Source organism: Lotus japonicus, chromosome 5 (genome assembly GCF_012489685.1).
Source record: "Lotus japonicus ecotype B-129 chromosome 5, LjGifu_v1.2".
NCBI classification, from domain to species: domain Eukaryota; kingdom Viridiplantae; phylum Streptophyta; class Magnoliopsida; order Fabales; family Fabaceae; genus Lotus; species Lotus japonicus.
The window spans coordinates 7,076,658-7,090,640 of record NC_080045.1 but is presented as its reverse complement, the minus strand read 5'-3'; the positions used below and the strand labels follow the sequence as shown (position 1 = coordinate 7,090,640).

The window sequence follows — 13,983 nt, the reverse complement described above, 5'->3', positions numbered from 1 at the left end:
TATTACATAAATATTAAAATATTTTTTATTTTAAAATAAATAATAATAATTGTGTTCAACATTTCAATCATTTCCAAAAAAAGACTTACAATAAATATTAGGGGTGTAATCGGACCAGATTTGATCGGATTTAGAGTGTTTAAATGTCCGAACCAATCAAACATGTTCGGTTTGGGTTGGTTCGAATTTCATGGTTTTTCCTTCTAAACCCGAACCAAACCAACCCGATCTCAAACGGATTGGTTCGGTTCGAATGGCCAGATTTGAAAAGAAAAAAATTTATTTGAAAATATGCACGAAAATTATTCTAAAAATGTGAAAAATTATAAAAAAATATAGAAAAATCTAACATTTTTAAAGAACAGAACATTCGATAAATACATAATCCATAGAATATAAATAAAACTAACATCTCTAATACAAATATAAATATGTAATATAATGGGCTGAAAGTGTTTGAGCTTAATGTAAAAAAATTCTTAATTCATTGGGTTGGTTCGGATTGATCGGTTTTTCAATCTCCAAATCCGATACCCCAATCCAATTTTATCTAAATTATTTATTGCCACATTATTTTGTCATTAATCAACTTCAATTTTAGTTATTTTTTCCTAATGCAAAATTCAAGTCAATTTTTAAGCTTATGAATATTATTATTCAATTTAGGTAGTTGAATTACTTTTGACAATATCATTTCTTTCAGTTTTTTATTTTATTATTTAGTATAATAATTACAAAGAAATTTGCTATTGCTTCCTTTATTTTAATGCAAATGTAGGAAGATTTTACTGCTTGATATATTTAATTAAATTAAAAAAAATGACTATGACTAATTTTTTTTTAAATATTAGTTTTTGTAAGGAAAATCTTAATACAAAGGTTCAAAGTAATTTTTATATTTTAGTAGGTAGTGTAAAAAATAGTAATAAGTTTTATTTATTATTTTTTTAAAATTCCTCAACCTATGATGAATAATTATTATAAAAATTAATTTTAATTTTAATATATAACAAATTAGAAATTTTTACAATTAAAAAGAAGTATAAAAAATTACTATTAACTATCTAATATTTTTTTTTAGGAAGCAGAAATAAACAAATTTAGGAAGCATAAATAAATCCAATATTTTTATTAATGTAAAGTTAGTCAATTTAAGTTATTATTATTACTTAAAATTTCCCTCATGTAGTAATTAATAATTAAAATTAAAATAATATTAATATTTAATTTAAAATATGAGAAATTGAAAAGTTTAAAAATCACTAAGTAATAATTAATAATAAGTGGATGTGTATTGAAAGTTGAATAGAAATTTGTTTAACTTTCATTCTTTAATGCATTGAATAGTTATAGCTCAAGTGAGCTTTACATATATATATAAATATGACAAACACATAAGAGAACTCATATGTTATGTTTTGTTCTATTCTCACATGTCTAACAAACGCTACCTAAGCAAATAAAAACAAGAAATAAGAATTCTCAAGCAACTTTAGAAATAAAAGAGACATCATATTGGAAGGAAGAACTTCCTAATGTGCAAAGAAGAATCACCTCCAACTGTTGGACGAGTCAAAAAATTAGCCACTATATTATGCTCGCGAGGAATATGGTTTATAGAAACATACATGAGCATATTTCTAACCCTAACAATTAAGTCCTATAACCAATAATTGCGCACACCTCTAGTCCTAGTAAAAGACTTCAACACACATTCATACAAATTTGATTCGCACTTTAATTTCATGTGCCCAAAATTCTAAGCATGACTTAGTCTAACTAGGATTATACCCGTTTGTCCGTGCGATGCACGGATAATTTTTCACGAACTTCACTGCTAACTACAATTATTCAGAATTTGATATATATATATATATATATATATATATATATATATATATATATATGGAATAATACAATGAAGTATTTTTTAAGATATACAATTTTAATTAGTCAACCACTTATATGTCGTTATTATCTTATGTTTATGTTTAAATGTTTTATCTTTCTTATACATATGAATTATATGAGTTTCAAATGTTAATTGTGTTTAACCCCTATCGACTTATACTTTAGCGCAATCTTTACAGTAAAAAATGAAAAGTTGGCTGAAATGTAATAATATATTAGACTATGAGGGGGATATTTGAAACTAAAAGAAAATATCTATACACATATCCAAGAGTAATGATTTATTCATATCTCACTTTCTTTCCTATCTCATTTCCACACATTTCTCGATTTTCTCTTCTTATATATCTAAGGTGGATGTGGATAAGTGTCAACAAAACATTATTCCATGAGCTTGCAAATGAGCCTACATGCATCGAAATGCAAAAGACAGGTCTAACTTCACTTTTTAACGTGAAATGTCGTTTAACAATATTATTCATAGCATGAATATCAAGTCAAAGTCTTTTGTTTTCTACTGCTCAGTGTCAAATGAGAAGATGTAGCCTTTTCATGATCACCTTCCTTCAAATATCCCTTTATCAAATTCCCTCACATATGATCATCTAAAACCATCACACTAAAGCGATTACTCATTATCCCTATCTACCAATAGTTGTATGAGACAACCAACCAACTATTCTATATATGTATAAATATTTTCATCACGTTTAACCGCTGCAGTTTGTCATGAGTCATTTTCAACAGGTTTAGCAGCATCAACATCTCAAAGAGTGGATTCTTTCAACTTCTCTATAGTCCTCTTTGCTAATTCATCCATTTGCATCTCTTCCTCATCAAGTTCATGCATTAGAGCGTCAATTTCTGCAATACACCATTAAGTTTCAGAAACGTTGCCAGTTCTCATTTATAAAAATATAATACATATTACATATTTACTTCTCTAAAACACAGAATCACACACTACACACATTGATCTATAGCAGACATCAAATCATTTTAAGATCTCACTTTATCCTCTAACTGAAGTGCAGTAACTTATCTATTTTGTAGTTCAGTCACTTTCTGATCAATTTTCTTCTCAATATTCGATATAACATTGTGCATAAGGAGATATAGAAATCCCCAATTATAGAAGAACCTATAGTCCAATATACTCACATTACTAAGGGTTCTTAGATGCTTTCTAGTTGATTGTTCGGACAAAGATAGGTAAAAGAAAACAAAATATGTCACCCATATAAGTAAACTTACAATCAAAGACTTCAATTCCAATTGATAAGGAACTTATATTGGAAATCACACCAAAAAAATACATCATGTAAACACAACATTTGAATAGCTTATACATAAACTTCTTGATTACTATTGGCTCTTAAATTCTCCCAAAAAATAAAAAATGCTCCCATGAACACTGCCATGTAGTAAAAATGAGATAAAACTAAAATTGAAACTAAATGAAAATTGACTCAAACTTGAAAGAAAAAATGAAACAAAAGCCTTTAACCAATCACAAACATGCACTCACATGCACTGTGCAAGAAAGTTTGGGGTACCAGGTCTCACATGCATGGGCGAATCTAGCGCCCGGCCACCCTGGGCACATGCCCAGGCTTTGTGGCCAAAAATAATTTTTTACTTTGGGATGCAAGACCTCTTTTGGAGAAAAAAAAGGGGGTAACCTGGGCAACCATTGCTGTCATTCTCGAAGCTTAGACAATAAATTTGGGGTTTTCTCAAATCTAAGATGAGATTCGAGGGTGGGGGGAAATAATTGAAAGGAGTGGTGAAGGGAAAAAGATTTGTGAATGGTGATTTGCTTGTAATGAAGGTTTGGTTGATGATGAAATTTGAGAGAAGGGCATGGTTCTGGAAGTGGGTGTTGTTGTGGGTGGGAGAAAGTGAAAAGTAAATGAGGAAGAAGACTATGTGGTCCCGTGGGTTTTACTTTCTGTCTTTCTTTCTCTCTCTGTCTAGTTCTAGGGTGTGGGTGCAGTAGAAAGTTTTAAGAGAGGGGAAGGTTAAAGAGTTGGATTTAGACGATTGTAGGCCTTCCTAGAATGAGTTGAGTTTGAGTCAATCAATTTTTTTAACTTCTGTGATTAAATAAAATCATAAACTTCAAGATCTTATTTATAATTATATCAAATTGCTATATTATTATAAATCAATTTTAAAATTATTTATTGACATGATTACAATTTTAAAAACTATATACTATTGTGAAATTGATAAATTTATTAATGAGAATATTGTGGATTATGCAAGTCCATTAAAGTGGTTGTTAGTATTTATGTTATGGTATTTTATAATGTATATATGAATTTGTATGCATATAATATATTTATATATATATATATATTTATATATATATATTCATAGAATCGTAATGTCCATGTTACGTTTATACGATTCTGCACCTCCACTCCGCTTTTATGTAGAATCGCGATTCTATCAACCTTACTTCTTAGAATCATGTCGTTGCTTTCAGTCACCTGTATCTACTATCGCCAGTGGCGGATCCAGGACCCCGAAGTTAGGGGGTTCATCATAATTTATCATGATAAATTATACAAGTCATAGTTGTGCAAATAGGTGGGTCTTTGGTGCAAATAGGTGCAAAACTTAGTCTACTAGTATAATTTAAAATTTGCAGGGGTTCAAAAAAAATTTATAAAGGAAATTAAGTGCAATTTTTTTGGTTCAGGGGGTTCAGATGAACCCCCTCACCACAACATAGGTCCGCCCCTGACTATCGCAACTGTCCAGTTAGACTTAGGCTTGACTTTGCCCAGGCTCCACAAAAATCCTGGCTCCGCCACTGCTCACATGCACTCACAATACAACCTTAAAGAGCAACACATAGTTCTTTCTTGGCACAAAGAATTTTTCTAAACTAACAAAGGTTCTACACTTAGCACAAAATCCAAAAATTCTTCTTCCCCTTCCTTTGGATTTTAAAATCAATTATTTATTGAGGAGAGGGAAGGGGGAGGGGGTGAAAGTGCATGATTTTTCCAGCGTGAGTCTTAGAGAGAATGATTTGCCAATGTGGGATAGAAGGTTCAATAAGTAAATAAAAGAGAAAAGAGCACCTTCATTCTTTTTTGCTTCCTTTTATCTTTTCAAATTTTTGAAAGACCTAGACAAAATTAGGCTGACAGTAATTCCAAGTTCACAAAATTGATCTTAACATTCCTAGTTTTTAAGTCTTTCTAGTCCCCTCCTTCTACACTCATTGTTGCCTTGCTGCATGCCTTTTTCCAAGGACACCAAACATGGCAAACCTCTTTTACAATGCACAACTGCAATCTAAGACATCAATGCCAAGGAACACCCTAGTATTAACAAAATTAATTAATCTACAATTCATGTCATTATATGAGAAGTTAAGGTTGGGGCTTTCATTCTTCAATGGCTTTTCCTTTTTACATAAACTCACAAAAATGCAGAACTGGAAACCTTACAAAAATCATTTTTAAGGACCATTTTATTTTAGGCAATACATTCTTTCATAGCAAATCATTCAAATTTACAGACAAAAAGAACTAAAGAAGTTGTCCATCCAAAAGAACCAGAATTCAGAATACACATAAATAAAGGAGAAAAAAATTAATAAGCAGCATAGATGTCTAACCAAATAAGCAGTAAGCATGGAGGTGACTTACATGCAGGATTATACATGTCTTGATCAATTCCTAGCTCCGTAAGTACTAAACGAATTAAGTCAGGACATAACGGAGGAGAAAACCACCGAAACCAACCTGATTAAAGTAATGGTTGAAAATATATAATCCACATTCATTATAAATTAGTAAGATTGGAGAGAAGTGTGTTGAGGTTAAACTTACAGCATATGAATATAAAAAAATATAGCAAGGGAACTCTTCTGACCAGTTGGAAGAAGTTTCATGCCCTGTAAATTAGAAGCAGTGAATTCCATGTTGAAGTCAACAAAAAAAATTCCACAACAATCAGATATCATTGCAGATGAATAAAAGCCCAAAACCTGTTTCCAATACAATAATCTACAAAAAGGCATAAGAATAGTTTTCTTAAGATGAAGAGTTGGAGTTGAAGGTTTGGTTGATTGCAAACTCATCATAAACAGCACCTATAGTGAGTGTTGTTAATTGCAGATGGCAGGAAGCCAAAATCCCGCCACACACGACAATTAAAGACGGAATATGGCAGCCATATGGCAGGATATCAGCCATTGCGGAAAGCCAAAAAACGGCCATGGCGCCATGGCGGATATTTGATAACACTGCCTACAGTTGAACATTGAACATTCCAAATTTCAAAACTTGAAGAATAAAAAAAAAAGTTACTTGATATAGAACAATCAGTACCACAAGAGTTATCCCAATTGCCATTGCACTGCTATAATAAAATACTAATGATTTGCGGACAAAGGATGTTGTGGTCATGAGAATAATACCCAATACTAACAATACAATGCGATAAGCAAAAAATTCTGCAAAGGAGGGAAAAGGTTTTAGTGCTGGTCATCACCGTTTTTAGAGAAATTAATGGAACTTCAAGAAACTGTAACTCATTAGTGTTAAATACAACCATGAGCTTTTTACCTTCATCAGTGGACACCTTAAAATTTTCCAGTGTTGCACCAGCAGTCCTTATGTCTAGGAACTTGTGGTCAAAAGGAGACATTGATCTAGCCCTAGAACCCTTGGTAACTTTCTCCCATTGGCTTTGTGGGCACATCCCAACTGCAAGAGAGGCATTCCTGGCTTCCTGCACAAGAAGACACATAAAATACTTAAAGTCACATAGCATGCTGCTCCACCACACAATGATCATAAAACAAAAGCAATGTTTCACCACACAGTGGGGATAAACAGAAAGCAAAACATGAGGCAGAATAGAACAAACAAAACTGGAAAACTTTGAATAGAAAGGAAAATTTAAAAAGCTCATGCCTTGTCATTTTATCTCAGGCGTACTTGATAGAGTGTAAAACTTTCATAATAATTTGGGGAAGCTGTTGATATAACTTAGACAACAAATTAATACAAAAGAACTAATCTTAGCAGTGATAACTTTTCAAACTCCACAATTCACAAAAACAACACATCAAACCACTACTTATAGAGACCAAGGTGCAACAGGTGGAATTTATGTAATTCATTCAATCTAACACAAGCAATGGTACACAAGGCTTACAATTATTAATATAATCATATAAATGTTTCACTCGAACATGGAGAATGACATGTAAAATGTATGGTTTGTTAATCCTAGTCTTCCTAGATCTTGGCAAAAGAACACCATGAACAAATTTATCAATAATTACCAATCTGCATATTCTAGGTTTTAATTGGACATTTGGATGATTGATTTTAGTTTAAAAAAGGGATTAGACATGTTCCACACTATATTCAAAGTGTCTCTAATTGGATTAGTAGAGTGTAAACTCTAAGAAACCCAAAAAATACGTTCTTCATTTTGTACAATTTTTTAAAGGATAAAGGCATGTTCCACACTACAGTAAAAGTGCCCTTAAACTTTTATCTCATTTATAATACAATTCTTGAGGAAATGAAGAAGAAGAAAATGGAAAACCTCACAAAACAGAAAAGAAATATCAACTGAAATTATAAATTACCAAAATCGTGTATTTAGAAAAAGAATCTCTGTACACAGTGCCTTGAGTGACACAAAAGCATGAATCAAAATCCTATTCCTCTTCCTACCGAGTTGTGAACATTGAAAAATTACATAATTACTTTGAATTGGTCATATCCTACTCTGTTAAAAGTACCAGGCCATGAATATTGAAAACTCTAATTTCATAAAAAAATTGATGAGGTTAATTCAGAACAAATTTTATAAAATTATCAGCCAAGAAAAAGAAAAAAAAATATCAACAATAACTAACACTGGATTATAATGCATTGCATGAATTTAAGAACTGGAAAAATTATTACCTCTGAATCTCAGTATGTGATGTAACCTCCTGAAAATTCAAATACAAAGAATCACAAATCAATCAATTAAGAATAGTATCCATTATAATAATCCAGACTCAACCACAGAATAGAAAAGTGATCAGACTAAAGTAAGAGGGTAGAAGACAACAACCTGTGTCGCACACAAACTTGGGAGAGAATCAGAGACCCAATTGGGAGAAGTGTGGTTGAATGAGAATTGAGGATATTTATAGCCAAATCGATCTGAAGAAACAAAAGAAGCCTCTGTAAAGCCTTCACCTATAACCCTCCATCTACATACCTAATCCCAACTGCAAATCAGCTTCGAAATGACAGATGCATAAATTCGAAATGACAGATGCATAAAAAGTGCATGAACCGAAGATAATAATGAGGAGGAAACATATAAGAACTGCTAAACCAAGTACCAAATCCCCCCAAAAATGCACATCAAATCAACAATATCAGATAAAAAATTGATAAAAAGGACGAAATTAGAAGGAAACGTATGAGAAGTGTTAAGCAGTGTATTGAATTGAATTGTTACCCACGTAATGGTTGACAGGGTGTGATGGCCATTACTGGAGAATCCATGAGAGCACGCCGAGTGACATCGGAAATCGATGGAAAAGGGGGAAATCGTGACGTTGATACAGTCAAGGAAGCGAGAAATCGGGGAAAAGGACGGAAGGGCGGCGACGGTGGCGCGATTTGGAAAGAGAGGGAGCGATGGCAGTGGTGCTTGATTTAGGTTGTGGTGGAGGTGACGGTTTTGACGGTGAAGAGGTGGTCGGTGGTTGTGGATTTGAGGGGAAGAGAGGAGGTGGTCGATGGTAGTTGATTTGGTGATTTTGGGAGAAGAAGGAGGGAACTGAGTGACAATAATAGGGCCAGTTGCTGGTCTGTGTTGGAAAGGAGAGAGAAGGATGGCTGAACCTTGGATATCAGAACGTATGACTGCTACGGCGGGGTGGGTAGAGAAGGAGAGGCACACGCGAAATCAGTCCTTGGATATCAGAACGTGATGAACAGTGTGGTTGACGGGGTGGGTTGATGAGAGAAGGTCATCAGTGTTGACGGAAAACGGCGTCGTTTTTTCTTTTTCAAGTTGAAAAAAAAATAAAAAACACAAAGTAAGTAAAGGAAGAACACGTGTCAATGCGTAATTGGCGGTTATTTAGCTACAGTAGTGGACAAATAAGAAGTAGTAGATTTTCACAGCAGGCACCTCCGCATGGAAAGAGTCCCCATCACGAAAACTTCTGGCAATCCCAAACAACCAACGACGACCATCACAATCACAAATTACTCTACCACAAGTACAAAACCCATCTTATATGGACTTGACAACCAACTCCCATCAACAGACAACTGAACAACATCCATGTCCACATCTCCATCGCTGGCAACAACAACAGGTTATACTACCCATGCCCATCTCTTCAGTTCATGGACTAATAACAAGAACTGACGGTAAACAAAATTGGTAGGTCAAATTAAACATAATTTGAAAAAAAGACTTCGATTATTCCTTCATCACCAAAAAACTGGCACAGCTAGAGTATGATTCTATTGTTGTAGCAACAAAGATAACCTCTCCATAATCGAAAGATGAATGACTAAAGGAAGCAACAACGCTTGGAAATGCATCCACACCTATCTTGCTCGCGTGCTAAAACAAAACCGGTGATCCAAATCTTCTATCTCAATGAGTTTTACAGAAAGCATCAGAACTACAATGACAAGTATGGTGCTTAAGATTGGTCGGAAGTAAATATTTTCCAATCAACCAAAGGAAAAATTTCATTTTTTCTAGAGCACAACACCTCCAAATCAGCTTCCAAAACATCGAAGCGGGTCTATCATTATTCATGAGCCACTCATTAGTTAATTTTGTTATGTATTGACCATTACTCACTCCTTTCCAAGCCATAATATAATCCTCATCCGACGGTATGTGGAAGGAGGATGAGGAATGAGACAATAATTAGGCTGATTTTCTTAGATGATAGGTTTGAGTTGTGAAGGATGAGGAAGGAGAATGTGGAAGATGAAGGACAAGATAATGTACCCCAAAAAAATTACAATGACTAAAAGTGACATGAACTTCCTTTAACTAACTTATCATACCATGTGAACAATTAACCGATAAAAATTGATAATACTGGTAATTGAACCTATTGTAAATAAAAACTTCAGCAAATCATCTCCACTCTCCCCCCTTAAGGCTATATTTGGATTGATGAAACATAGTGGAGCGGAACGGAATGAAATATAATGGAGCGGAACGGAATGGAATAAAAATTTCAATTCATTGTTTAGGTATTTTATGACGGAGCAGAACAAAGTTACCACTCCATTGTATGGATAATGGATGGAGCGGAATGAGTTATATTTTTTTATTTCAATACTACCCTTATTAATTGTACTATATATATTACTAACTCACAGGCAGTTAGTCCTAATAAAGGACTTCCAAAGAAAACATGAAACTAATATATTGGGTGCCATGGAGATGCTCCGAACGAAGCCTAAATGTATAGAATTGAAACAAGTGAATAGAATTGCAGCGCTAATTTACTACCCAATTTTTGTATTTACTCATTCATTTTGTTTTTGTTTTTAAGTTTTTGTTTCTACAGAAATTCCGAATTACATTCAATTGTTTCTAAGTTCATAAGATATACGTTCTACAAATTATTGCTGGGTACCATACATTGAATAGGTAGTCCTACAAATTAATAGGGAATGGTTTTCCAACAATCACTTCACTAATCGACATATATGTTATGTATATTGATGATGAAAGGCAAGTCACAACAGTGAAATTGTTGAAGATGAGTCCGACATTATTAAGAAAAAATTAACAGATTAGCAAGCATCATGGGTGGCAGTTTGACATCAAGGTGAGCAGTTACTTCATGCATGATGGTTTGGTGAGGGTAATCCAGTAATTTCAAAATTTTAATGCTTCAACACTTTTTTGCTCCATCCCATTCCTCCCAAATTTGGGGGAGCAAAAGTGAGGGTAAAGAGTGGTATCTAATGGAATGTGTACCACTGGATTCCATTACTTTCCATCTATTTTAAAATAATTCAAACAGTGGACCTGTTCATCCCTCCCCTCCCTTCCGCTCCATTCCCTCCCCCTCCATCAATCCAAACGAAGCCTAATAAGTAAGGCTCTGTTAGCTTGAGCGAAGATGGAAGCCCCCCCTTCACTTTGCTAGGGACTGGACAGGGGTTAGCTCTGTAAATATGTAGAGCCGAGTGTGAACAAAGGGCATTGTTCGCCCCACACTGAATAAAGAGTACACCAATAAAAAGAATATGAATGCAAAAATGCTAATGACTTAAAAACACATGCCTAATTTTTTTTTTTAAATCCACGTAAACAAATTTAATACCGTTTGCGTGACACTTCATCACTCTTCGGCGAGGACCTGCACCAAACGATTTACAAAGATGATGAGCTTTTACACAAATTTTTTCAGAGAGAAACTTAGATCAGACGGCGAAACAAATACAATAACTAATTCGAGGATTAAGCTATTTTTAATTATAATTGTATAACAAAAATATTTACTTCGTATATTACCTGGGTTTAAAAAAAAAACCTAAACAAACATATACCTCTCAACTCCTGGCCAACTCAACTCAACAAAACATAGGTTAGCCCCTCACTTGTCCGCCACCGCCGTCGACTGCTCTTCAGTTCAGAGTCGTGCCGCTCCGCCCTGAAGTTCCCCGTCCGCAGCTCAGCCACTTCCATCGTCAGCTGCTGGGAGGTAATATTTAATTTGAGTTCACGTTCTTTATCTGTCAATCTTCTCAATTACTCTGTTGTGAATTTTTCATCTTATACTACAATGTAACATGAAAGTTACTCAGCAATTAGGTTTTTGTTGCTGCAATTTTTCTTTGAGATTTTGCCTTGTGAAGATTTGATACAAAATAATATGCGGAAACTTAGACAAGTTTGAGATAATTCTAGTATTTGAATCAGCTAGAGATTTTAGCTGTTTAGGTATTCCATAGAAATATGGTGACGCCTCAATCTATTTGTGAATTTTGTGTCTTCTTCATAATAGACATTTATTTTTCCATTATGTCTTTGGCTTGAATGTTTAATTTTATTTTTGATAATATGTTTTGGTTTCTGTTGAACAATGTATTAGATTCTGAAATTTCGGGTTTCGTTGAATCCCCAAATCCAAATGTGTTTTGGTTTCTGTTGAACAATCTATTGTTCTGACTTCCCATATGATTTCTGCGTTCGAGTCATGTCGTCGCTTATCACTTTGGTTTGTTTTATATTCTGAAAGGTTAAACTTTTGGCCATCAGAGGGAGGTCAAGCAAAGGGAAAAGTCAAATTCAACTATTGGCAATCACCCCCAAGGCCGAAAAGGTATTGAAATCTGCCCAGTTTCTTCTCTACTCGATTTTGTATATTATTATTTTTTGAAGCAACCAAATGGTACCTGCAGATGTGTGTTAGGAATTAGAATCTCTAATTTTGCTTTTCTAATTTTGTTGTTGTGTGTTGTGTGGATGAATTAATTTTTTGTTGTATATGGATTATGGAGTGTTTCATGATGCGTTTTACTAAATGCTACTACTACATATGAGTTAATGAGTTGCGGGTTTGAGTTTGTTTCTGGTTTGGATTGTGGTAATACTAGTTTGTAACAATGTAGTGCCATTGAAAAGTACTTAAAGTAGTGTCTTAATTCCTTGAGATGTTTTATAGATTGCCGCCTACAACCTATGTGCGGGCTTGCTTGCTCCTCTTTTTATTGACAGAAATGCATACTGACTCTAGCTTTATGTGTTGAAGGCCAAAGGGAAAGAAGATGAAGACAATTTATGGAGAATGTCTTTCATTTAAAGAAATATCACTTTCAAAAGCGACAAAAGTTATCTCACAGTTTGCCTCTGCTGACAATGGTGCTTCAGAAGTTGTCAGTGCATATCTCCACCGGGCTTCTGCATCTTTTGTTGAGTTGAACAATCTCCACAAGGAACTTAAGTCAAAGAAGAGGCTCAAAAGGCAAACAGAGACTGGTGAAGATAGTGGGAGAGTCATTGGATTTGGAACACAGTCATTTGGTAGTCAGAATGATGGTGGGGATGATGAAAAATCAACTCAGACAAAAGTTAATGGTACTATTGGTTATGAAAAGGTGAATATGAATGGTGGTGAGAAACAAAAGAAGAATAAACTAAGTAAGCAAGAAAAAGAGTCCAGCATTCATGGAGATAGCATACTCAAAAGTGGAGAGGGAGAAATTGATGGCAAATTAACTGCCATGTCACCAAATGAAGGTTACAAGAAGAAGAAACTCAAAGAAGGTGAGAATGCAAAGGGACAAGAGCAGCGGAAAGAGATAGACAAAAAGCTAAGCAATAATATTGAGGGTGAAAATGGATCAGTTGGTCATCAGGACTTGCAAAATAAGAAGAAAAAGAAATATGAAACAGAGAGTGAGGATAAATTATATGCAGAAGATGTAAAGATTGAGGGCAAGAAGAAGAGGAAGAATGAAGATTTGGAATGGAGGCAGGAAGATAGATCTGGGGAACTGACGCAGAAGAGAAAGAAAACGAAACTCTAGGGTGATCCTTAATCTTGGTTTAGTAGTTGTTTAAGTTAATCTTTTGTATAATTGATGAGAAATTTGTACTTGTTGCATTGCTTACACTTGCATCACTTTTTGATCTATCATGTAACATTATAGGAATTTGCTTTCTTGATTTCTTTTCTGCAGTGCTTGTGTTGGTTGCAATATAAATCCATGTGTTTCTGTTGGTTGGACCACTGCGTAATTAACAGGTACATACAAAATGTTCAGAAAGGGGGTAATTACTGCATTCATATGTTTTGGCTACCAATTTATTCTGGTCATAGTCACAGATGTAGCTTGAAATGCACTAATAATTGCATTTGATTGGAGGACACCCTTATTATGTTCAGTCTTGAGTTCTTAACCTGTGAGGAAATTAGTTTTTTGGAGGCTAGGTGTTAACTTATTGTGAAGCTAGGTTACATAGTCGTTCTATGTCTATTTAATTTATCCTTTTATTCGCTTGGATAATGTTTGGAGCTTGTTCTAATGAATT

The 13,983-nt window shown here is 34.1% G+C and overlaps 2 protein-coding genes across 4 annotated transcripts; one reads left to right on the top strand and one right to left on the bottom strand.

Moving 5' to 3' along the window:
• Window positions 1-2,384: 2,384 nt before the first annotated feature.
• LOC130720807 (uncharacterized) lies at window positions 2,385-8,142 on the bottom strand. 2 transcript variants are annotated; one of them, XR_009013243.1, is made up of 4 exons: window positions 8,014-8,142; window positions 7,860-7,888; window positions 6,501-6,666; window positions 2,385-2,775 (listed from the first exon to the last, which is right to left on the bottom strand). XR_009013243.1 is itself a non-coding variant. In XM_057571510.1 (2 exons), the coding sequence occupies exons 1-2, from the start codon at window positions 6,730-6,732 to the stop codon at window positions 2,678-2,680; spliced, it is 330 nt and encodes a 109-aa protein (XP_057427493.1). In that variant the 5' UTR covers window positions 6,733-6,765; the 3' UTR covers window positions 2,385-2,677. The 2 variants fall into 2 exon arrangements, 1 of the variants encoding a protein (XP_057427493.1); XM_057571510.1 differs by lacking the exons at window positions 7,860-7,888; window positions 8,014-8,142 and having other exon boundaries at window positions 6,501-6,765.
• A 3,348-nt stretch (window positions 8,143-11,490) lies between these two features.
• On the top strand, window positions 11,491-13,681 carry LOC130721163 (uncharacterized). Of its 2 annotated transcripts, none has more exons than XM_057571907.1 (3): window positions 11,491-11,650; window positions 12,208-12,271; window positions 12,701-13,681. In XM_057571907.1, exon 3 carries the CDS (start codon window positions 12,717-12,719, stop codon window positions 13,476-13,478), a length of 762 nt encoding a protein of 253 aa, XP_057427890.1. In that variant the 5' UTR covers window positions 11,491-11,650; window positions 12,208-12,271; window positions 12,701-12,716; the 3' UTR covers window positions 13,479-13,681. The 2 variants fall into 2 exon arrangements, with proteins under 2 accessions (XP_057427890.1, XP_057427889.1); XM_057571906.1 differs by having other exon boundaries at window positions 12,188-12,271.
• Window positions 13,682-13,983: the final 302 nt, after the last annotated feature.

Coding starts and splice junctions, on each gene's coding strand:
- LOC130721163 (XM_057571907.1), top strand. CDS start 12,717: ATGAAGACAATTTATGGAGAATGTCTTTCATTTAAAGAAATATCACTT.
- LOC130720807 (XM_057571510.1), bottom strand. CDS start 6,732: ATGATCATTGTGTGGTGGAGCAGCATGCTATGTGACTTTAAGTATTTT. Junction 2,776..6,500: donor TAAGGTGTCCACTGATGAAG/GTAAAAAGCTCA, acceptor GGTGTATTGCAG/AAATTGACGCTCTAATGCAT.